Below are 22868 nucleotides of genomic sequence, written 5' to 3'. Positions count from 1 at the left end.
ACAGCTACAGTTATGGTTTGCATTGCACGGCACTGCAGTTCCAATGTTGGTCATCCTGACTTAAAGTCTGTCCTTGTTATATCAAAGGAGATAAGCACAAAGATGAGTACAAATGCCTGGTCTGAATGACACCATCCTGATTCATCTCCTCCTGCGTCCACTCAATCCACCTCCCCACACACCCCGTGTCCAGGTGAAGTGATTGCAGCCCTACCGCCCTGTGCTTCTCTATGGGGCAAGCAGAGCAGCAGCCCCAGCACTGCACAGTGCTCTCACCTTATCCCTTCTGCTGCTGCTGCTGCTTCCAAGGTTTATTTATAGTGGGGATGGCCCTGCTGGCAGCCGGCACGAGGCTGTGCTGCAGTGGATGGATAGAAGCAGCTGTTGGCTTTGGGGCTGCAGTTCCCCCCACCTTGCTATGCTTTGTGTCAGTAATGCAGCCACGCACACAAGGCAGCACCTTCTGCTGTATTTCAGAAGGGAAATAAAATCAAATAAACAAAAATAATTTAAAAAGGTGAATCTACTCCACGAATGTAGACGTATATATCACGAGAATATTGAATCTGGTTCCAATGAATGATTGCAGACTGTAAGGATCCTGCAGCCTCCACCAGGTGGGGCTTGGGCTGACTCCTCTGCGCTGCCTGGAGCCGCAAAGACACGACATTTCCAATAGTAAACACATCCACAGCTCGCTCCTTCGTGTGCTTCCCCGCCTTCCCTTTGTGTTTGGTCTCTTGTCTCCCGGGAGCTGGGAATGCGACGTGTCCGATAGAAGCCAACCCCACGCAACGGAGCAGAACGCGGCTCCCTCCGGCCCCGAGCAGCAGATGAGCTCAGATGGCGCTGAGATTGCAGGACGTAAGGAGATTTGCGAGTTTAAATTTAGCATCACCAGGAAAGGAGCGAGCTCTCACAACGCGTGTCGGGCTGTGTTAGCCGGGGGGTGGGAGGGCTCCCATGGATGGAAAGGCAGAGCCCACCGCAAGGATTGCAAGGGGTTGCGGGGGTCCCGACAAAGCGGCTCCCCACGGGTTTCCCGCAGCTCTCGGACACGCGTGGAGCTGCTCCACGTTCCCCCCCCCCCCAACACACACACCGGGGCCGCCCCCACTGCTGGCTCCGCCCGCCGTGATGCGCTCGGGAGGCGTCTCCGCCGCCGCCGCTCCGCGGAGCCGAACCGAACCGCGCAATGGCGGGTATGGGGAGAAGTGGGGGGGGCGGGGATGGGAGAACGAGGCCGTGTAATGGGGATGGCGGTGAGGGTGGTGGGAGGGGGGATGAGCGGGGTGGGCCTCGCCGTGACCCCTCGCTGTGCCCCCCCAGGTTGAAGCGGCGAAGCGAAGAGGAAGGAGATCGGTGGGCGGTGAGAGACCTGGAGCGGCGTCTCGGCCTGCAGAGATGGATGCGTGATCTGCACAGCGCTGTCCGTCCGTCCGTCCGTCCGCGTGTAGCACGGGGGGGTTTACACGTCATCCACGGATCGTCCACGGATCGTCCACCCCGCACCTCGCCAGCCCCGCACTCAGAGCTACTCGGAGCGCAACGGGACACGCCGGCACCGCCGGCCGAACCGCACCGCGATGTCACCGCTGGGTCGAGGCGATGTCCCTCGGGTGAGGCCGGGCTGCCCGTAGGGAGCGCTGAGTCCGTGCATCCCCTGCCCTGAGCCGGCCCATCAATGATCAATGGGATGCTCAGCCCTGAGAGCAGCGCTGCAGCCGAACCGCTCCGACCCAACGGGAGGAAGTTCTCATCTCTGAAGGTGCCCTTGAGCAGATGAGTGACAAAGTAATGAACGGGCGGGTGCCCCTGCCTGAAAAAGCCTTGTCGGAGGGTTATGCACGGCTGCGGTACCGGGACACGTCGCTGCTCATTTGGCAGCAGCAGCAGCAGAAGTTGGAGTCGGCTCCTCCTAACACGTACCTGAGCCGCAGCCGCAGCATGTGGTACTCACAGTACGGCAACGAGGCCATCCTGGTGAGGGATAAGAACAAACTGGACGTCTCCAGGGACACGGGGCAGTCCAAGTTCTGTGCTATCATGTAATTCGGTGTCATTAATCTGCACGTGGACACGAAGCAGGATTGCACCACCCCAAGCACGGGGCTGCGGCCATAGCAGGGCATGGGATGGGGCTGAGCGGCTGCCGGAGGTTTCAATTGCTTTGTGCTGTCGATGGCATCTCATGTGGTGTGTTGTTGTGTGTGTATAATGGGAACTATCTTGCTCAGGGTGTGAGAGCTGGCAGCGTCCAACTGGACCATGTGTGGCTGGGATGGCTGTACCAGAACTACCTGGGACAGAGGGTGTTAATTGAGTGCCCAGCACAGCCCAGCCTGGATACCCCACCCAGCAATGCTGGGACATGAGCTCAGCTCCAGGCCAACCAGGACCTGGTATTGACCTCAAGGTGGATCATTTACCTGTCTAAAGTCAGGCATTGTGTTGTATTTAACCCAAACCTCTCCCTTTAAATAGAGTTCAAGCACTTTATTTTAACACAGTGAAGAACTTTCTCCCTCCTCCCCTTGCCATGTGTGCTGAATGCTGGATCACAAAGGCACGAGCAGCACACACCTGTTACCCTGAGTGGATGCACTGCAAACCACGGGCAGCTGTTTGTAACGTAACTATTAATGCATGTGTGTGCGTTTGGTGCTGTGTGTGTGTATGTGTGTGCTCATAAAGCCAAACCTGCTAATGGACCTCCGTGCTTCACCCACCTGCGTGTCTCTGTGCAGATGCTCCTCTTGAGGCTCAATGGGACGAGCTGGGAAATGATCTGATGCTGTTTGCTCGAGCTGGGAAGCAGCACTCAGCAAATGAGCTGGACTCAGGAAGCTGCAGGGATGGGCAAAGCAGTGCATGGGCTGCAGGACCCAGTGGGTGCTCGTAGCAGTGAGCTCATAGCACTGCAGGATGAGGATGAGGGAGAACAACAGCACATCCCCCAGCACCTCCTATTTCTTTCCTTTTCTTATAGGAAGCACCCCCCAAAAATAGCTTTATTTTTTTAATTTCAGTAGGAAAGATGCTGCTGCTGTTGGCTATAAGCAGCCCCTTTTTGTTCACGTGGCTGGTAACCAAAATCCTCTTTGAAGAGTCAAACTATTCAGGAAAGCAAAGCATGTGTCTGTGTTCCTCCAGCATAGAGAAGTGTGACCTGTCCTCCCCCTCCACCCCTGAGTGTGAGAGCATTTTCCATAGCCCCATTAGTCCCCATTAGTCACAGTAGCTTTGTGGAGTGGCTGCTTTGAAGCGAGTGTTGCTGCAAGCAGTGGTGTAGATGCACTTGTTGAAAATGCTGCTGTAACCTCTTGGATAAAGTGCATTAAAATGATTTGAATGCATTGCTGGATGCATCCTTTTTACTTCCTTAGCAGTGTGACACATAGAAGCTGTCGAGACTCCCAGTCAGCCCCAGCAGGGCACAAGGAAACAGCCTACAAGAGGATAATGGAGGATGTGGTGTAAAGGGGGCTCTGCAAATAGAGAACAAGACCTGCAAAGAGAGGGATCTGCCCCACTGTTGTAATGATGGAGCTGCAGAATGGGAGGGCAGTGCCTGTCTGTAGGGAGAAGCTGCTGGGATGAGGGGGAAGTGAGCTGGAGCTCATTGATAGAGGTTATAAAGGCAAGGATGAAAAAGCATTTCCTTGGGAGGAATGACTGGCAGCACAAAGCTGCGCTGATACAACAGCAAAGCAAAACAGGTTTGCTGTAAACCTTTGAGATCAGAGCATTTAAAAGCAGTGAGCAGGAACAGGGTTAGAGAAAGATTAACCCTGCTGGGTCCTGGCTGCTGTAAGGGCTCGGTATAAATAAAGCAGCAGGCACACATCTGAGAGAGCCAGTAGAAATAAATACCTCCAGCAACCAGAATAGCTTTTGGCCACTGTACAGCAATGCCAAGAACTCTGCCCTGAGTGTGAGCAGCCCCTCCTTCCCCAAATGCAGCTCCTGTGTCTCTATTACACCAGGGTGAGCTGGTAAGGAAATTCCCTCTGGTTCCTCCAGGTCTTGGGGGCTACAAAACAGCATTAAACACAGGTGATGTTTTCAACCTCCTCTATTGCAGCTCAACTTACCTCCATCAACTGCAGCTCTCACACAAACTGAAGGGGGCAAAACCTCATCCCTTGGCTGCCCCAGTGCATTAAATCAGTCCAAATCCCCTACCAAAGCAGAGGTGCTTTTTGCCCATCAGGTTCTAAGCTGCTCCAGTCCACACCTGGGGCTGCAAACTGACATCCACGTTACCTCCAGGCTCCCAGCATGGGGATGTACAGCTGGTTTGTGCTCCTCTGTTGGCAGAGCTCTGCAGCTGTAATGCAAAGAGAGGGAAGGGAGAGGAGGGTACAGAGGGTAACAAACCACACACACAGAACTATTTGTCTTTTTATTATGAAAACAAAACAGATGCCCCGGGACAAGGGTCCATCACCAGTAACATCAAAGATTACTTCCTAACTCCTGTCTTCATTCCATTTCTGTTGTGTTTGAGGCCAGCAATTTGCAATAAACAAGCTAAACTACTTACACTGACTTCTCTTTTCCTCTCTTCAGTAACTGACATTTACAGGAATATACTAGAAATGGCACTAAAAAGTCGTAAGAAAGAGAGTTACGGTAAATTTGCATGCACATCATACAGAAAAGTAACAGCTTTTTGTTCTTAAATATTCAAAAATAAAAAGGGAGATATAAAGGAAAATGCAAACAGTGAATCTTTGCAGATGGGTGATGCCAATAGCAGGGATGAGCCCCCAGTGGTGCCAACCCCCCCCCCCAAAGAGCTGCTGGTTTCTTTTCTTTCCCTTTGAAAAATGCCATTTAAAAAGAGATGCAAAGGCTGTTTTCTTATGTAAAAAAACACCCAAACCCTGTTGTTTTTTATGAGAAGATGCTGCTTGTGGAATGAACCCTCACAGCCCAGCTTTATCTGCAGCACCTGCCTGCAGTCAGCCCCAAGTGGGAGCTGCCCATGTGTTGGAATAGATCTGATAGTCCCTCAACCCCCTCCCCACCCCACAAAAAGGCAGTGGTTTCTCATTGCTGTGCCCCAACCCCAGCTTTAAAACATCCTTCCTTTCAAAGCAAGGAAAAACTAAAATCACAACTGGTCTAAGAGTCCCCAAAATGAAGAACTAATGAGGTCATTGCAGACTGCTTCTATCACACAGCGCATGGAAGGGACCTCGCTGGTAACTAACCTGTATATATACATGCACACACGTGTGCCTGTGGATGGGGGTGGGTGTGCATCTGTTACACATAACCTACAGTCACAGAGCCCTGAAACATCAGCTCTGCAGCTACAAAACCCTGTAAGGTAGAAAAGCTTGGAATCACAGCAGTACAAAAGTGATTCTCTGTACGGACAAGGTTTGGTCAGCAGAAAGCTGCGCTGTACCCAACAGATGTCCTTGGTATAAAACAAAGCAGGGCTGAGCCCCAAGGTGTCAGTCTGGGCCCACTGAGGCTGTATCTGATGGGGCTGCCCAAAAACAGGCTGATCTGATCATCAGAGGAAGCTCAACCCAGGTTTTAAAGGTGTAGTAATGCTGGTTGATGGGTACCGGGTCTGCTCAGAAAGGGAACCTGTCAGAAAAACTGGTTTCAATGAAACTATATACGTGTACCTATGAAATCACACTGACCTCCTCCTGGCATGTCATGCCATACCAGCTCCAATAAATGCTCTACTCCTGCAGTTTCCAACTCAATAAAGGGCAGCTGCTACTTACTATGGACTGCAAACACATCTTCTTTCCTGGAGACCCCCTGACCTGCAGATACAGAAGCATCACCAATGACACGCTGGGAGACAAAGCAGCGCTACAAACAATATGAAAGCAGAAGAAATCCTAAGAGCAACATTTTGCTCTTAAGAAGTCACCATTTGTTTTTCCTTCCTGAAACAAAGGTTGTGCCAGGATGGATTTCTCCTGCAAGCTGCCATTTGATGGGAAACATCTTCATTGCCATGAAAGCTTCCCACTCGGTGGAAGCCCAAAGCACCACCTGTGGGCTGCTCTCTGAATAGGAACCTCACATCCATAGCGGAGCTCCAGTTAACACACATAGAAAGGATTTCAACAGGGAAAACCAGGAGCCTGTTTATCCATGTTATCGTGGTACCTGAAGTGGTTGCAATTACTTCAATTAAAATACTGGTTAGTTTTGATAATGCACGTCTTGGATACGAGGTGAAACGCAGATGGAAACCAAGCCCATTATTAAAGCAAACAACTAAGCTCTTAATTAGGTGTATATTACATCTCCTCATAGTTGACTCTGAAAATATATTACTAAGTATCCATCTAGAAGAAGATATTTTTGTAAGGGTGAATGAGAAAAAAATTATAACAACTAAAAATAACTTTATTGTTAATGGAGAAGGAAAAAAATCATTCATTTCAGTAAGAATCGGAGCACCCTACAGCTCATCTGATCCCAACACAAAGGAAACTCCACCTGCAAAGACCTGCAGGGCTCCTGCCCATGGGCCCAGCACCAGCACAACGACACAAGGATGCTCTCAGCAGCAGAGCTTCTCTCAACTCACAGCTGAAAATGGCAGCTCCTTTCTACAGCAAACTCCAGAGTGCGTGTTATTGTCACTGTACAAAGACAGAGCTGTGCCAGCTGTGGGATCTGAATGGCATCCAGTGGTAGAACCCTTCTGGATACAGCCAGCAAGACTTCAATGGGCACAGAGTGACCGACAGCCACTCACCTGTGTGAGAAATAAACCTGCACCACTGGAGAGGCTCAGCAGGGTGAGTTATAGGGCTGACCCACAGCAGAGATGCAGCCGTAGGGGCTGGTAGTGGGAGAAGGAAAGGCGTAACTTTCTGTTAAACTCTGTATATTTTCTTTACAATAAAAAGCTAAAAAGTTAAGAATTTACAATAAATTTCTGCCCCTCAGATTACAAACTTTATATAGTTACAGAACTGCTGTTTTTTTTTTTCCTAAAACTGGATTATAAAATGAAAAAAAAATCAACACTGTTTCACCAAAAAAATAAAATAAAAATGGAGAAGGGGAAAAACACGTGGAAATAATACAGACAACAATTAAGGTGTTCCATTAAGAAATTACATCTACCTGTAGGTCTTCAAAATCTGTACAATACAAGAAAGAAGGGGCTGGGTTGAAAAGAGAGAGGACAGAAAACATAACCCCAAAAGTGAACACACAGGACATGACAGAGCACCAGACACACAACAGACTGGACCGCAGCACCTGGAGGTATAAAGTCCAGCGTATTTAAATAACATCTCTGTGTTCTTTTCTTATTAAATCTGGTTTGAACCATATTAAAAGTCTGCATTTCTGCTGGTCTTATTTTTTTAAGTGAGTTTAAAATGACCAAATGTGTTTAATAAATAAAGTACTTATATATACACGTGAGACAGAGAAAAACGGAGTGTATTGCAGCAGTGCAGGTGAAAACATTAGGCTGACTCGTAAGAAATTGCTAGCCTTAAAAAACTGCCTTCCCCTCATCCTTACCCTCCCCTCCCTTCCCTCCCCCCCCCCCTTTTTTTTTTCCCTTATTACTATAATTGAGGTAAACACTTCAGGATCTGGTAACCTGCACCCTGCATGACACAGAAGTAGCATTCCCTTTCTAGGAGCTCATTGCAGATACAAAGATAAAGGGGTGGGAAAGAAACAAACGAAAGCAAAAACAACCAACAAAACACACAACCAACATCCCTCTCTGAGTCCCCTGCCAGCTCAGCCTCAGCTGGAGCTCGAGTGCTCTTTTATTTTAAGCCCAGACTGAGGTGCTTGTCATGGAGAAAGTACTTAAGCATGTGTCTAATAATGAGCACATGGCTCGACTTGGTCACTCTGCAGGGAGCACCCCTTGAGGCCCAGCTGAGTACTTGCAGCCAGGAGCTGTTTTCAATTCAAGCACGAACTTTCCTAGAAATTATCTATTGGATGTTAAAAATAACATTCCCAAGAAACTCGAGTATCCTTTGCTCCCTTCTTACCCATGTATTGCCAAGAGAAAAAGGAAATGAGGAGCGCTAGAAATTACACATAGAAATATTTCTATCGCTCGTGTGCTTCCAATCAAATTCATGCTTAAATACCTTCCTGGACAGGTGCCTGTGCCTCCACCACCATTACCAAAAGTGTTAGCAATCCGCAGTATGTTAGATTTCTTTCTGTTTCTTCTGCTTTTACATTAAAGATGACAGCATCTGACATTTTCATCACGCCGTAGACTTGGAGGTTAAGAACGCTAGTGCTAAGAAACAAATACACCACCTAGTTTCGAAGCTAACACCTTTTAGATACAGTACCATGTTACAGATTTCTTCAAAGAGATTTTCTTATACCTTGTGTGAGCCAGGTGGGCTTATTAAAAGAGAACAATTCAGGGAGGAGAAAGGGGCAGAAGGGAGACATACTATAAGCTCTGCAGGAACCTATTGGTCGTCTCCTGCAAAGAGTTCCAAGTTCTTCCATTTTCAACCAGATTTCTTCAGTTAAAAAATGTATTTTAGAGACTTTATGGCAAACAGTTCCCTTTGCATAAAGTCTAATCGCACACATGCAAAGATCTTCGACCTATTCATTAAAAAACAAACAAAGAGCGCCCCCTGAAAAAAATGGAAGATACTTTTTGTAACACTGAATTAAAAAGCAAAAGAAGTCAGAGAGGAAGTAAAACAAACAAAACACCTGACCACCGTGGAACAAGAGCAGTACTTTAAGGAGAGAAAGGGACACTGCAGAGCATCGGTGAGGGTGATGTCCATTCTGTGCTTTGTGTAAGTGTCCGTAGCTCATTCTGAATCGCTGCTGTCTGAGCTGGAGCCGCTGGAGCTGCTGCTGCCTGACTCGGAGGAGCTGCTGCTGCTGAGCCGGGATGGGCCCCCAGAGGGAGCAGAGCCAGACTTGTCTGTGGGAAAGAAGGCAAAGTGATGACTTCCAAGGAGTTGAGCTCAATAGAGAAGATTTGCGAGTGGCTTTTGTCATCCACAGCTTCATTTGTGGCTTCGTTTTGACTGGGCAGCTTATTGACCCACTGACTTCGCCAGCTGGAATAAGGCCTGGCTCAGGGGACAGCAGGGTTTCTAATGCCGCAGGTGGCCATGAAAGTTTGGGCCCTGCACTACAGCCCTGTGGAGGGCAATGCAGTTTTCCAATGCAGAGCCCAAATGTTCATGGGCACCTGCAGCTGTAAAGCACTCATGGCAAGGTGGCACAGAGTGCCCAGGCAGCCTGCGCTTGCTGCCTGCTGTGATTCAGGGCAAGGTGGAAGCAGCTCAGTTTGCACCGGAATAACCTTTCATCCCATTTTTTGCACTTCTGCACTGAGGTGGCTTTTTTTCCAATCCCACAATGGAGAATAATCACCCATTAAACATACTATGGAACTGGTTTGAACTATGGGACTGGTTTACTATGTTACCGTATGAACAACCTGCACAGGGTAATAAAGCAGCATTATCTTCCTCTGAAGTTTGAATCATCTCTAAGACAGGTCCTGTTTACCACCAAGAGGAATTTCCAACAAGACAGGGGTCAGAGCAGACCCCAACGAGTAGCTCAGGAACCCAGCAGTAACTTGCTGTGCCCACACTAATGACAGACTAAGGGAACTTCCATAGGAAAGCCCAAGGCTACATAAAGACAGTAGGTTTGCCTCAGTGAAGAAGACTACCTGCACACACAACTTCTCAGGCATCACTAGCACAGTAGAATCATAGCCTTTACCTTTCTTTGCAGGTTTCTTGTTGTTGTTTAACTGCCCACTGACATCCTGTAGCCGTTTTTCTAGTTCTTTCTTCTTTTCCTGAGCTAACTCCTCTTTAGACTTCGCCGCTTGCTTTTTTCCACTTGCAGCTGTGGAAGAGGAACATAGAAATTTCTGAAACCGCATTGTTGAGGGGGAAGAAAAGAGAGGATACTGCTATTTTACAGGGCACGTAAGTCTGTGCCAACACTTTGCTGCTAAGATCAAGTGATCACACAGCAACTACATATCCCAAGATAGAGGATAACACATGAAGCTGACTAGATTATCCAGGCACCATGATCCTGTAATATGCTCTTTTGGAGAGGGACCTTCTGGAAAGTGTTTTAGAAGACAGAAATATCCACATAATAACCTTGTGGTGTTGCAGGTTACTTACTAGTTAGTTATATCATCAGTAGTTACACATTTGTTATTACAGAATTGTTATATGGGTTTTCTGCCCTGTAAAATAAAGTGTCCCATTAAATGTTGTCAGGGGGAAGCATCTGCCATTAAAACTCAAGACACCTTACATAAGAACCTATTGCTTTAAGTTGCTTTAAATATAAAACAAAACAAACAATAATTAGAAACCAGCAAAGGCTGGCAGACAACAGGAATGTAGCTGCCTCGCTCAGGATGGAAATGGTGAGGAGTAACAGCAGTGCTAATGCTTCTGAGCAGAAGAAATATCGCTCACGAGAGTAATTGAACACAGGTGTTGGCCAGTATCAGAAGCAGACAGGAGCCAGATATTTTGCCTGCTCCAGCAAGGAAATGCCTACATTTCTGCACACTGCTTTCAGGCAACTTTTTTTTCCCCCTTCTTTTAAATGGAAACTGGAAAGCAAAGTCCTAAGAGGTTGCCTGTGAACACTGAGCACCGCAATAGCAGACAGCAGGAGTGTCTAGGAAAGGTCATGCATCAGCATGGTGCCTGCTGACCAAGCAGGGCATACTGGGCTTAGAGCAGTGGACAAACATCTGAGGTCATCTGTGTTACTCCAAAGCAAAAGGATGCTTCTAGTTCCTAGAAACCCTGGAAAGTGCTTTCCTCAGCTACTCCAGAAGTAAAGTACTTGGGGAGAAAAGAAATCAAACCAGCGTAGTAAAAAAAGCAAAAAGGAGGGTCAAAGCTTTGCTCAGGTGACCTAAAAGTCCTGTGGTAACAAAACAGAGGTGCTTTGCAAGAGTTGTGAGCAGCTTTTGTGTTATATTCTTAGGAGAACAACTTCCTTCTTAACCTATGAGCAGATGGACTGAACCAGGACTGCCTCAGGTAAGTGACATGCTACAGCTTTTTCACTGGGACTCAGTTCTCAAGGGGCTACAATTCACTCTGTGGTTGAAGCACAGAAAAGCCTATACCATGCTGCACAGTACACTCTCCAGTCCATTAATATGTACCTCCTTATCTGACACACATTATATGGTAATCAGGCCACTTAGAACTAGCAGTTTTGTGGCAAACATACAGCTCAGACATATCCAGATTCCTTAGCTTATCCAAATGTGTGCAATTCATTCATTTCCTTGGTGTTTGGGATTCAAACCACAAACCACATTTCCTTCCTAATCAGATGATAAACTATTCAGGATAAGAAACTGATCCTTCCACATATATGCATGTTACGCACAACATAATGAGACTGAAACTGTAGTGCCTTCTAGGTTCTAGATAAGGAATAAAGATACCACACAGGTCTTGCAGAGGAATACAGTGACCCCTCCAGGTCTCCATGTGAGGGCCATATGTGAAGAAAAAAAACCTCACAGAAAACTTCTGCTATTTTTCTAAAGTAGAAAAGAATCTCTAAAAATCTCTATCATCACATACCCAACAGCTGGATAAGAGAATCCCAACACACATGCTCTGATTCCAAAGCTGAGCCCAAGGGCTCATGAAGGAATGTGCACCCTGAGAGGTAACTTACAAAATGGTTTCCTTTGCTTTTTCTGTAAACAAGATTTCACGTATCTCTCCAGTTCTCGCAAAGTTGTGGGCTTCAAGGTTTCAAAATCTATTTCTATCTCATCAGGATTGGAGTCCCTGAGGGAAGGTTCTCGTGACTGGATGATGTGCACCACTCTGCCCAGCTTCTCCCCAGGCAAACGGTTGATGTCCAAGCTGAGCTGTCGTTTCTCATCATAGGTCATGGGCAGGCCTTCCTCCTCCTCATCCGAATCATAGGTTGCAGACGCCTGTTTTCCTCCTTTCTTGGGCTGCCTGGGGAGATTGGCAAGCATGGAAACATTCATGGGTATATAAGGAGCAATGAACTCTTTCTTTTACTCTGCTTGTAACAAACATCCCAATGCTTTTGGCTTTGAACCTCTAGCCAGAGAGCTTGAGCAGCACCACAACTTTTGAAAAAGTTCAGAAATCTGAGATAAGCTGTTCTGCTCCCATTATATTTTAGTGCTGTGAGGCATGACAACCAGCTAAAAAAGCAGCAGGGGGGAAAGAAACGAAATAGCATGTTATTGCTGGCTGAGTAAAAAGGCAAAACCTTATCTGAGAGAGTCTGGGCAGGGATTCTGAAAGAGTCAGAAAGTGGAAATGTGATGGCTCTGCTGCCAGCCCTAAGTTGAAAACTCCCTGAAGCTGTCTGTAACGGAGACACTATTTGATGGTGAGTTAACCATGCTGACAACTGAGCTTCACCAGGGAACAACAGGAACAGGAGGGACAGAACTGGGCTGAGAGCTCTTTGTGTTCCCACCTAAGGCAACTTGCAGGAAGCAAGCTCTCACCTGCTAGCTGTGGTCGTGCTGTTTGCCTTTTTAGCTGGGGCTTTCTTCTGCTGGGCTTGCTTCGGTGGTTGAGCCACCTTAGGCTTCTTCTCCTCCTCAGCTTTTACTTTGTGCTTCTCCTTTTCCTTCTCTTTGTCTTTCTTTTTCTTCTCCTTTTCCTTCTTCTCTTTTTTTTTCTTTGGTTTGTTCACTGGTGCTTGTGACAACGCAGCGAGCTGCTCATGGACTGCCTTTAGCTGGAAGAGAATGGTGAAAAAACAGATCAGACTTCAAGGCAAGATAATCGATGCCTCCACATACTCTTCCCTTTATATCCTGGACAAGTAAATACATCTCAAAGCTAGTGAGTCAAAATAGTTTACTCTATGGATGGAATACATAGTGAAAACATCCCACAGGAAGCTCGTGACAGATTCTGCTGTGCTTGAGCTCTCATACTAAATGGATCTCTCAGTGTTTCCCTGACTCCTACAGTTGATGGTGGCTGAATATTCTGGAAACCCCAGAAAGAAGCCCAGAGCATCAGCACTGAGAATGGTAATCTCAAAGAAAATTAACATCGTATCCAAAATGCACTAATTATTTCCCTGCTGACAGCTCTCCTCTTTGAGCTGGCACAAGGAGTGATCTCTCCGCTGCATCCCAGGCTAGCTGGGATTTTCAGGAACAAAGTTAAATCTTCCCTCCTGCTAAGCCCTTTCTACTGCAGATGCACACACACACAGCTTGGCCACTACAGTAACCTGCTCCTGGAGCTCTGCCAGCCGAGTCGCTCGCTCTTCTTCCGAGTCTGAGCTATCTGAGTCAGAAGAGCTCTCCTCACTGCTGTGACTGCTCTCCGTGCTTTTGCTCACAACTGGTGCTGTTGGAGGAGGAGGAGGAGGGGCTTCTGCAGGCTCATCAGGCATCTTTGCAAATCTCATTTCAAAGACGTCCTACAAGAAACGGGGAAAAATTGGTGACAAAGGAGCCTCGCTCAAAGACGTCATTCTGGTCTTTCAAACACAGCAGATACACTACCACAGATCAGGGTCTTACTGCACTAAATAATGAAAGCCTTCCCCCCTCTTTCGAGGTGCAAAGCTAAAAGCTTATCCAAGACTTAGCAGGGAAAGCTTTCTGGATCTCCACATTCTGAGGCCCAAAAAATGTTCCCATTATTTTATATGACAATCATTGTAAAATTAAGAATGGGATGTGGCATCAGGCTACGCCATGTGCAGAGCATGACATTTATACAGCAGAGAGCATGAAAAGGCTCTTTTCAAGGGCTGAAGGAATCACTGACTCACCCTTGAGGATGCCAAGAGCAGATCCATGTTCGGATCTCTGAATTTGACACCTCATAGCTGAGCTAAACAGACCCTGAAAGATGCATTTAGCTACACCTTTACCTGGAGCTTCCTGGCCATGGCTACCACTTCATGGTCTGGAGGATTGTACTTGTAACAATTAGAGAACATTAACCGAATATCTGCTGCAAAACCTTGTGCGTCCTGGTATTCCCGACTGTCCATCTTTTTCTGCAAGCAAACAAGCCAAAGGAAAAGGGGAGATAAAGCCATAAACAAAAGGCATTTGTAACAATTGCATGGAGGACACGTGCGTCATGGAGAGAGCTCAGCACAGCTTCAGAAATCACATTTGTCCAAGAGAACAGTAGTTTGATCTTATTAGTTTCCAAATAACATTTAGAGTTGCTGCTTTTTAAAACAAGCAAACAAAAACCAGACAAGCTAATGTAGTTCTACAATGGCTTAAACTCTCATCATTTTAAATTTGGGTTATTTTCTTTGGTTTTAAACAATACCATGCAAGTTTGTCAGTGCCCAGAGTCTGTCAGAAAATAGAGAGCCATTTAGAAAACGTTTGCTGGACCAGAAACTAATGTAAGTAAATCAGAGGACAAAAGGACAAGAAGTCAGAGTTACAACTAAAGGAGTACCCTCAGCATGAATTCCTACATGCTGCTTGGGGACCTTTACTGCATAATCTGACAGGGCAGAAAAGATGGTTAGCACATCATCTGACTAACACAAAGCATCATTTCAACTGGTGATGTCTACAGTCAGGCAGGCACTTAAGAGTTAAGCTACAAAACCAACTCTTGATTTAAATAAGTCCAACTGAGAAATACAGAACAGATACAGAATTTGCCCCTTATCGATCTGTGCCTAATGTTATTTTCCCCCCCTCTACTGAGGATAAGTATTAGGGGCTAAATATTTGCACTTGGATCCTCCCTCTCATTTTCCGGCTCTCACCTTCATCCACTTGCTGTTTGGGACTGAATGACTTGGTTTAGAGAACAATTCACAGCATTCCTAGTTCTTATTTGATTTTATGCATGTATTACTACCACATGTAAAAAATCTCATCTCCAATTACTCCTTCCAAAAAGGAAACTTAAAAAAGGCGAACACTAGATTTCATTTGCATTTTAAAGAGTTTAATGAAACTTGCTGCTTGCCAAGTGCTTGCAGGCCTCCCTTTTGTGTGCCCAGTGCACCTGCATCCCCCTGGTGAAGGGAAGGGGCTGCCTGACAGACACACTGCAGATGAGATGGGCAGATTCATCCTCCATCACAGCACAAGGCTCAGGGTCTGCAGCTCACACCTAAGTCTCAACCCAAGCAAAACTCCCACTCGCTCAGTAGAAACTACAGACACTTCACAGCTCCACAGCAGATATCAGAAATACCTTGAATCATTGCAACGAGTGCTAAAGCTGCTTTGGTTCAGAATAAGGCAGAATTTTACCTCTGGGAAGGCAGCTTTGGAGGGGTTTGTATGCAGGGCAATGACCCTCCTGCAGCATCTTACCCCGCTGTACCACAGCTAAATGCCTATCAAACCTGTGGCACAAGAGCTCATTTTCTTGGTAAATAAAGGAGGAGAATCCTTGGAACTGCAGCACAGAGATGAAAAGGGAGTTAGTTTGTGCCTCTCCAGCCTGAAGAAAAACTTGCCTTGTTTGAATAGTGTCTCAGGCCAATTCCAAAGCAAAACAAAATGTTCAAACGAAAGGGGCCATTTATTCTAAAATACATCTTACTTTGCAAAAGGCCTTTTTGATACGCTGTATTTGTTTGGCACACACAACAGCCATTTACAGCCTGTGAAATACATTTCAGCATTTAAGGTTTTGCTTTCATCCAAAACCAACAGTTTCATGGCCCAACAACATTTTAATCTGTGGATTTCTTTTTTTTCCCCTTTGCTTTCTTGTAAAGAAAAATTAACTTGACAAAAGCAAATGGATTTTAAAATTATGCAGCAGAATATATTTGGGTTATCCACTCATTTTGAGATATTCAGCTGCTTAACATTTACAATGGCAAATCAGAAGTCACAGATAGAAGCAATTGAAGGCTGGGAAGGCAGCTAGAAAAATTTTATTTCTCTCAGCAATCAATTGTATTGTTCAGTATCCCTTCATGTTCAGAAAGATGTTTCCTAATGTCTGCTTCTCCTGCTTTACAATAAGCCTTGTCCTACCCACAAACGATGAAGAGAAAACATTGTTCCCTCCCTTCCTGCGTCAATCTGTTGCAAGTTTGAAGACCTCATACAGCTCCTTTTCATCTTCTCCAAGGACCTCAGAGAACAACAAAATGGAAACCTGGGATCTTCCTCTCCCAGCAGAATATCACACTGAGGTACAAGTGCTCTTGTTTCCCAAACTACTATGCTCAATTCTGCCCTTATCCCACCTTTTAGCACTTGTTTCAGGATCCCACTTCTTGCCTGCAGCTCAACTCACCCTTCTTTACTCACATCTCCTCCAAGGAAATTGCTGCAGGCCTTTAGCAAAGCTGGGGCAAAACCCAACCAATAATAATTAGTACTTAAATAACAGCATCCAGACATCTGCCCTCACAACAGCCCCGTGAGGTAGGTTAAGCATTATTCTCTCCACTTTATGGTTGGAAAAAACAAAGGCACAAAGCCATGGGGAAACTTGCCAAAGACGGTGGTATCAGGACAGTTAATAAGTCAGACACCACTAACTCTTTATCTAGTCCTCAGCACAGACTGCTATGACTATTCTCTCACCACCAATACAACTAAAAGCTTGTTAAAACAGAGTAGCTGTAGTAAGAACCACTGCAGCTCCGCAGCCAAATGGCACAGCACACCAGAGCACTGCACACTGCTTGCCAAGGAACATATAAGGAACCAGGAATGCAGCTGCCCTTTAGTCAGCTAAGCCTTTCAGACAATCCCACGTGGCAGCAGAGCTGGGTGCACAGCAGTCCTGGCACACTCCTGAAAGCCAGCAGACACACCTTAGCCTTCTGCACACAAAAGCCTCATCTCCACCAACACCGATTCCAATGGACGAGCATAAGATGGGAACTAGAATAACACAGCTGTCCTCTATAGATATTTAGAAAGGACTTAAAGAAACTTCCCAGTCTTCTGGGAAGAAAATATTGAATACCAGACCACACTAAGCTAAGTTCCTGAAGAGCAAAGCTTGAACCATGTAAGCATCATATTATTTCCTCCCCTCACCTAAGCACAGGTTGATCTTCATGTTCCACCTGGAATTGCTCAGTGTAAGCCTATCTACACCACACATCATGCCAACAAGTAGCCAGGCAGCAGCTTCTGGAAATGGGATACTATCAATTGAATCCTATGAAATACAGCACCTCTTCTGAGTGCAACATAATCCCGATGACACGAGTTTAAACAGCTGGACTATTCACAAAGAGGAGAGGATGCCATCATATAGTCTGCTTTGTAGGGCAGAAAAAAAAGACATCCCAGGTTATGGGGGAAAAAGAGAGGGAAAGAAAGCAAAGTATAAAGATATCCAGATGACATCCAAATGGTTTTGATTTTCCACCCTTATCCCTTCCCCCTCCCCCCCACCAGAAGGAGTCAGTCCTCTGCAACCAGAGGGCTGAGGTGGTAAGTGTAAGTGTAGACGTACTTTAACAGTACTGAGATCCATGGGGTGTTTGATAATATCGTGATAGTCATGTAATTCCAAGGCCTCTGCATCAACAGGCTTGTAGAAGGGCCACGCATAGGCTGCATGCTTCTTTGAAAGCATCTCTTTGAGAATGCTGTCACAGTACTTGAGGTGCTCAGACAGTTTGCCCTTCTTCCCTGCATGCTGGGGGACCTCTCCGTCCTCAAGGTCTTTCTTTGGTGGTTTGATGGGCCGGCCGCCGCTCTCCCGTCGAGCGATGATTTTGGCCTGTTTGGGGTCTGAGAGGGGCGTGGGGGATTCGCTCCGGCTGGCAGTGATCACAGAGGTGGTGGGGGTGGTCGTGTCTGCTTTCCGCTTCACTCCTTTCTTCTGAAACAGCAGATAGAGACACCTGATGAGTACAAGCCCAGCTCTCACACTGAGCTAGCAGAAACCTAGCACGATTCACCCTCATTCCTGCGATCTGCCTGTCCTCTGACAGAAAACATGATTATTTCACTGGGATAAATGGGACTTGTGACCAGAGGCTTCAACACGCAATTCAGTGACAACATGATGTATTTACTGCATGTCATCTGAGCCACAGTAACCAGCCATCTGCACATCTCCAACCCAACCCCAAAACAGGATGCAAAACGCGTTAGCTCTACGTATTTCACTGAGATTTAAACTAAGGACTCTTACCTCATGTTTGCCAAAGGAAAGGAGTGCGCCCAGTCGATTACTGCAGCTCAGCTGATGCATGGTGACTTAGTAAGTGTCAGTAACTTAACCACATGTCTGAGTCCCCAGTGGCAGGATCAGGCTATAAGTTCTGAACCAAAGCATATTAATCACCAAAGACCTATGAGCCTTCACTCCCTTTTTACTTAGTGAATGTGCTAAGGCAGATTGTTTATTATGGATAAGAGTTAAGAATTTAATGATTTCGCTTCAAGCAAATAAAACATACATCCCACGTTAATTCAAGCTGTTACTGTCCAGTCAGTTCTTTCTTTTGCTCCTAAGGAAGGAGCAATTCTGGAGGAAACAAAAAAAAAGAAAGGAAGGAAAAAAAATAAAATGGTCCCCAAGGAAATCTAAGGCAAGTCTTAAGTAAATCCCAAGCAGGATTATCTTTGCAGTACATATTCACAAACTCATTTTTGGGTTCATCCTTGAATTTTAAAACCAAAGTGATCCTCAGAAGCAAATTATTTGGTTAGACATTGCGTTATGAAACAGGCTTCTGAGGAGGGCAGCATAGCTGCAAGATCAGATTTACAGCGTCCTTAAGTAATTCCCAGCCTGTAGGGGGAAAGAAAGAGAAAAAATCCTGTGGCTCTACTGGCCCATGCAACCTCAAATCAGGAATGCCAGTGCTTCTGCACTTAAATTCTTCTTTTAGAACGTAGTTTAGATGATAGGTTTTTTTCCCCTCTCTTTTTAAAGCAATATACGGCTTGCTAGGAGAATTCCAATTATTTAAAGCAACATTTTCACTTACATGTAAATTAACACGGCAAAACACCACTGACACCTCCCAGAAGGTTACTCGGTAAGGAAGACAAAATTAATGTACCCAAAACCTGCAGGCAACACCAATCTCCTCCAGCTGGAGTGACAGGCTTGTCTTGAACTGGTTTACAGCAGAGAGAAACACTCCTAGTGCTGGAGTGTGCAAATCTTAAAGGAACAGTCCCAGAAAAATCAGAGATTTGGTCAGATGGAAAAGATGTTGTGGGTAATATAGACCAAGACACAAGAAATCTCCAATAAACTTCTGATTCATGGAGCATCAGCACTGGCTAAGGCTATGGTCAGATAAGTGCTTGTAATTGAGTTGGAGTATTTACAGTCAACACCACCTGAGTTGGGGATGTGGTAGAACTGGCAAAAAAAACTTTGCCAAACCCACTCAAACCCACCAGCAAGCACTCATCTGAGCACATCCCAAAGGGACAACGATGGCCAGAGAATCAAGGAGTCAAACACAAAGAGAAATAACGCACGTAACCAGCAGCAAGGGGATGAAATTAAAGCACTGCTTAGCAATATTGCTTTGTGAAGAGGAAGAGATCAAGCTCTGTTTACCTTCACTACTGGCGGCGTAGGAGGAACCACGGGCATTATCGGAGCTGCAGGAGGAGGGGGAGCAGCGGCAGGTGGGGCAGTGACAGGTGGGACATTAGCAGTGATGGTTGGCACAGGGGTGGCAGCGATGACGGGCGTCTGAGACACGGCTGGAGGGACGCTCTGGAACGGGGCCGGCGGGGAGACAGAAGACACGGCCACTGCCTGCTGTGCTCCTTTCAAAGGACAAAGTGAAAACACATTGTGATGTACTGATGGTTACACGTGCTGCAAGGCATGGGGAACAAAGTGACACCAGAGCTGCTGTACTGGGCAGTCACAGGCTTTGCAAAAAGGTCCCCAGTTCAAGGCCACAGGAAGAGCACAAAGGACACTGAGTAAGATTTGCCTGGTGCTGTAACTCAGGGTCCAACATGAACTGGAGCATCAGTCACTGACCTAAATCTTCCTACCGTAAGCTTGAGGCCAGCCCCATGCAAACAAAACACACCACACTTGCACATTAGGTGTGCTGCTCTGGGACAGCCTTCACCCTTCTTATGCTATCAGAGCTGCTCAGCATAAGACAAGGAGCACGAGGAGAAGAAAAAGGGGAGATGGCTCTTTTTGACAAGTGCCATCCTGCACAGACCTCAGTCTTTAAGCGTTCATGGCCAACAGCAACAATCACTCCTTTGTTGCCAGCTGACCACTTAAGAGTTCATTCATACTTTAGATATGCCACAAGTTTTACAACACCAATGAAACAGAGCTTGGTGCAGAGTCCCAGACTTCTGTCAGTGAGGCAGATATCTCTTATGCTACACTTGCACTGTTGAAGAGTTGCCTACCGGATTAGTTAGGCAAGACAAATTAAGTAATAACCAAAGTATCATAAAAACAATGTCTGAAGTTTAGGGGACTGGCAAAATTCAGTCTCCACTGTATGAATCTTCTGTCAGGGCCATGAGTGGGTTGTATAACCCCAGATGCGTTCAGACACTCTGCACCATGGTCTGTCACTTGGGACATGCTGGCATGTCTAACTACCTCAGCTCTCTCTGCCTTGGTTTCTTCTTTGCATACAGAAAGCAACAGCACTGACCTCCCCCAGTGACGTGCTGTGTAGATGGATACATCACAGAAAGATATTTGTATGACAGAGAATGACAGTAAGACAAGGCCTAAAACACTGGGTGAATGTCATCTAGACAACTCTCACTCCATCACTCTTGGAACACAGCTTGGAACATGGGTCAGGCCTTAGCAGCAGGCTGGTAACATTTACTGACACCAGATAAGGGAAATACCTGTGCTCTGTGTGCCCACTGACGGTTTACGACCTTTGCCTTTAGGAACTGGGGGTAATAATTCAACTTCCTCCTGAGGCATCTGAGCAACCTTCTGCAGAAATATCTTCTCGAGGGCTTGGGCCATAAGGACGATGTCATCTGTGGGCTGCAGGAAGAAGACAAGCCTGAGCTGTGTCACCCACACATCAGAAGGAAAAGGTACAAGATCACACTTTGAAATCCCCAGTGATGCTGCCCTTCAAATAAATGATGGCACCCAATTCCCTGACAATTAACAAATGAGCTCTTTCCTGTCCTTGCATGCAGCTCTCCTGCTCTTCTAATCTAGTCTAGAATGTAATAATCACAGCCCTGACATGCACTGTATCCAGAGAACATCAGGACTTCCAGCAGAAGCCCATTAACTAGCATCAGTGTGGAAGCAGAAAACTGGAACAGATAAGCCATCCTCCCTGCTTGCCAACAGGTCCTAGAGAAGAGTGTAAACATATTGCCTGTGGTCCAAACTAGTTAATTTGTTTATTTCAACTTGCTTTCCAGCATGGGTCAATGACAACAAACCATCACAAAAAAAACAAATTATACCAGCTTTTAACAACCTAACAAAGTAGCAAATAAGACAAATCGAAAACAATAATAGGCAATTTAAAACGTATGAATGAATGAGATAAAGCTGAGGACAGTTACGCAGCTTACTGAACTGCTCTCTGCTAGGAGGTAGGAAACTCTGTTTACTGCTAGACAACTAGTGCAACACAGCCCTGACAGCCCACAAAACACCTGCAAAGCTTTACACAAACTTCAGCTCATCTTGAAGAACTCCTAAATGAAAATGAAAGGAAACAAAACTTGCTCTGCAACTCCAAAACATAAACATGCATATAATTATAAGGCACATATGCCATTTTAACTACTGCAAGGGAAGAAAGATACGGCAGAAACACAGCTCTGTGCATTTCAAGTAATGCAGTTCCAACTGGTGGCATCTTGTATTCTGGCAAGGAGAGCCTGCAGCACAGAGGAGCTGCTCTGTTTCAAACTTGTGCTGTAACAATTCTAAGTGTTTTTGTCCTAGGCAGTGTCCCAGCTAAGTGCTCGTCTGGGCTCTTTACCTTGTTATAAATATAACAGTTTGTAAACATGGTGTTGAAATCCTGCATACATTCACTGGCACTCCAGTAATAGTTATGTTCCAGGCGTTTCTTGATAGTCCCCATGTCCATAGGGTTTTTTATTATTTTGTGATAATCCTGGTGGAGAAACAGGAAAGATGTTACATCTCCTGACATGAGAACAACAGTGCACTCACATCTCACTCTACTCCCAGCTTCCTCCTCATACCCCCTCCCCAAAACACACACCCCCATATTCTTGGGCAAAATGCAAATATCATTATTACTTCTATTTTCTAATTCATTGCCTATCATTATTATGAACTTAATTACAAAGCATCAGAATCCCCCTTACAACAGCCAACTTCTCCCAGCTCCCCCAGTACATACTCTAACACACATACAAATGCCTTCTTGGACACGACCAGCTTCGTGTAAGGGCAGATGGACAGAGAAGGTAACAACAGCAGCATGTGGAAGAAGACACGCTTTCTGAGCAGCTCTCACTTAAGCTGTTTGCTGCCTCAATATCCCTTACAGATGGTGTTTTAGTGGTGAAGGCTGGCACGCTTTATGGCCAGCTAACACTGCAGTGATGCAATTCACACTCATGTAGGACCAGAACCTGGGGTAGCACTAACTTTGGCTGGCTGTTCACCTTCACTGAGGACTGGCAGCAATTTGGGAAACAGCATTTCCACCTGCCTTACCGTATGACTGTCTAATTTAAACACTCAGCACTTACAGAAGTTTATCAGTGGCAGCACTGGCTAAGACTGCACTAAAATTTCCAGCGACTCTCCTGAAACGGTCTCCAAAGGATTCCATGTGTTAACCTAGTTTCTCTCTGGGCTGGACTCAAGCATTTGTAGAGGCTGTGATTAGTCTGGAGACACTCTAGGCATGCAAGATTATAT

At 46.1% G+C, this 22868-nt stretch overlaps 2 protein-coding genes across 12 annotated transcripts in view; one reads left to right on the top strand and one right to left on the bottom strand.

Annotated features, from left to right (window-relative positions):
• Nucleotides 1-454: 454 nt before the first annotated feature.
• Nucleotides 455-3356, top strand: BRD3OS (BRD3 opposite strand). 3 transcript variants are annotated; one of them, XM_032448032.2, is made up of 2 exons: nucleotides 455-864; nucleotides 1330-3356. In XM_032448032.2, the coding sequence occupies exon 2, from the start codon at nucleotides 1783-1785 to the stop codon at nucleotides 2050-2052; it is 270 nt and encodes an 89-aa protein (XP_032303923.1). In that variant the 5' UTR covers nucleotides 455-864; nucleotides 1330-1782; the 3' UTR covers nucleotides 2053-3356. The 3 variants fall into 3 exon arrangements, with proteins under 3 accessions (XP_032303923.1, XP_085377052.1, XP_032303924.1); XM_085520926.1 differs by lacking the exon at nucleotides 455-864 and adding an exon at nucleotides 916-1202; XM_032448033.2 differs by lacking the exon at nucleotides 455-864 and adding an exon at nucleotides 1153-1202.
• A 1035-nt stretch (nucleotides 3357-4391) lies between these two features.
• BRD3 (bromodomain containing 3) overlaps nucleotides 4392-22868 on the bottom strand; it is a 37886-nt gene continuing 19409 nt past the window's right edge. For 7 of the 9 annotated variants that reach the window (XM_085520918.1, XM_085520921.1, XM_085520920.1 and 4 more), the window contains 10 exons: nucleotides 21952-22089; nucleotides 20837-20984; nucleotides 19548-19762; nucleotides 17472-17843; nucleotides 13924-14052; nucleotides 13273-13464; nucleotides 12530-12765; nucleotides 11710-12002; nucleotides 9754-9882; nucleotides 4392-8935 (listed from right to left, as the gene is read on the bottom strand). In XM_085520918.1, the coding sequence (XP_085377044.1) occupies nucleotides 8820-8935; nucleotides 9754-9882; nucleotides 11710-12002; nucleotides 12530-12765; nucleotides 13273-13464; nucleotides 13924-14052; nucleotides 17472-17843; nucleotides 19548-19762; nucleotides 20837-20984; nucleotides 21952-22089 (1968 nt within the window). In that variant the 3' untranslated portion in view covers nucleotides 4392-8819. Of the gene's footprint in view, nucleotides 8936-9753; nucleotides 9883-11709; nucleotides 12003-12529; nucleotides 12766-13272; nucleotides 13465-13923; nucleotides 14053-17471; nucleotides 17844-18158; nucleotides 18289-19547; nucleotides 19763-20836; nucleotides 20985-21951; nucleotides 22090-22868 lie in introns of those variants that run through there. The other 2 variants (XM_085520923.1, XM_085520924.1) reach the window with 2 other exon arrangements.

The sequence above is a fragment of the Coturnix japonica genome, chromosome 21 (assembly GCF_054131305.1).
Source record: "Coturnix japonica strain WE chromosome 21, WE-NBRP24, whole genome shotgun sequence".
NCBI classification, from domain to species: Eukaryota; Metazoa; Chordata; class Aves; order Galliformes; family Phasianidae; genus Coturnix; species Coturnix japonica.
This window is presented reverse-complemented; position numbering and strand designations above follow the sequence as displayed.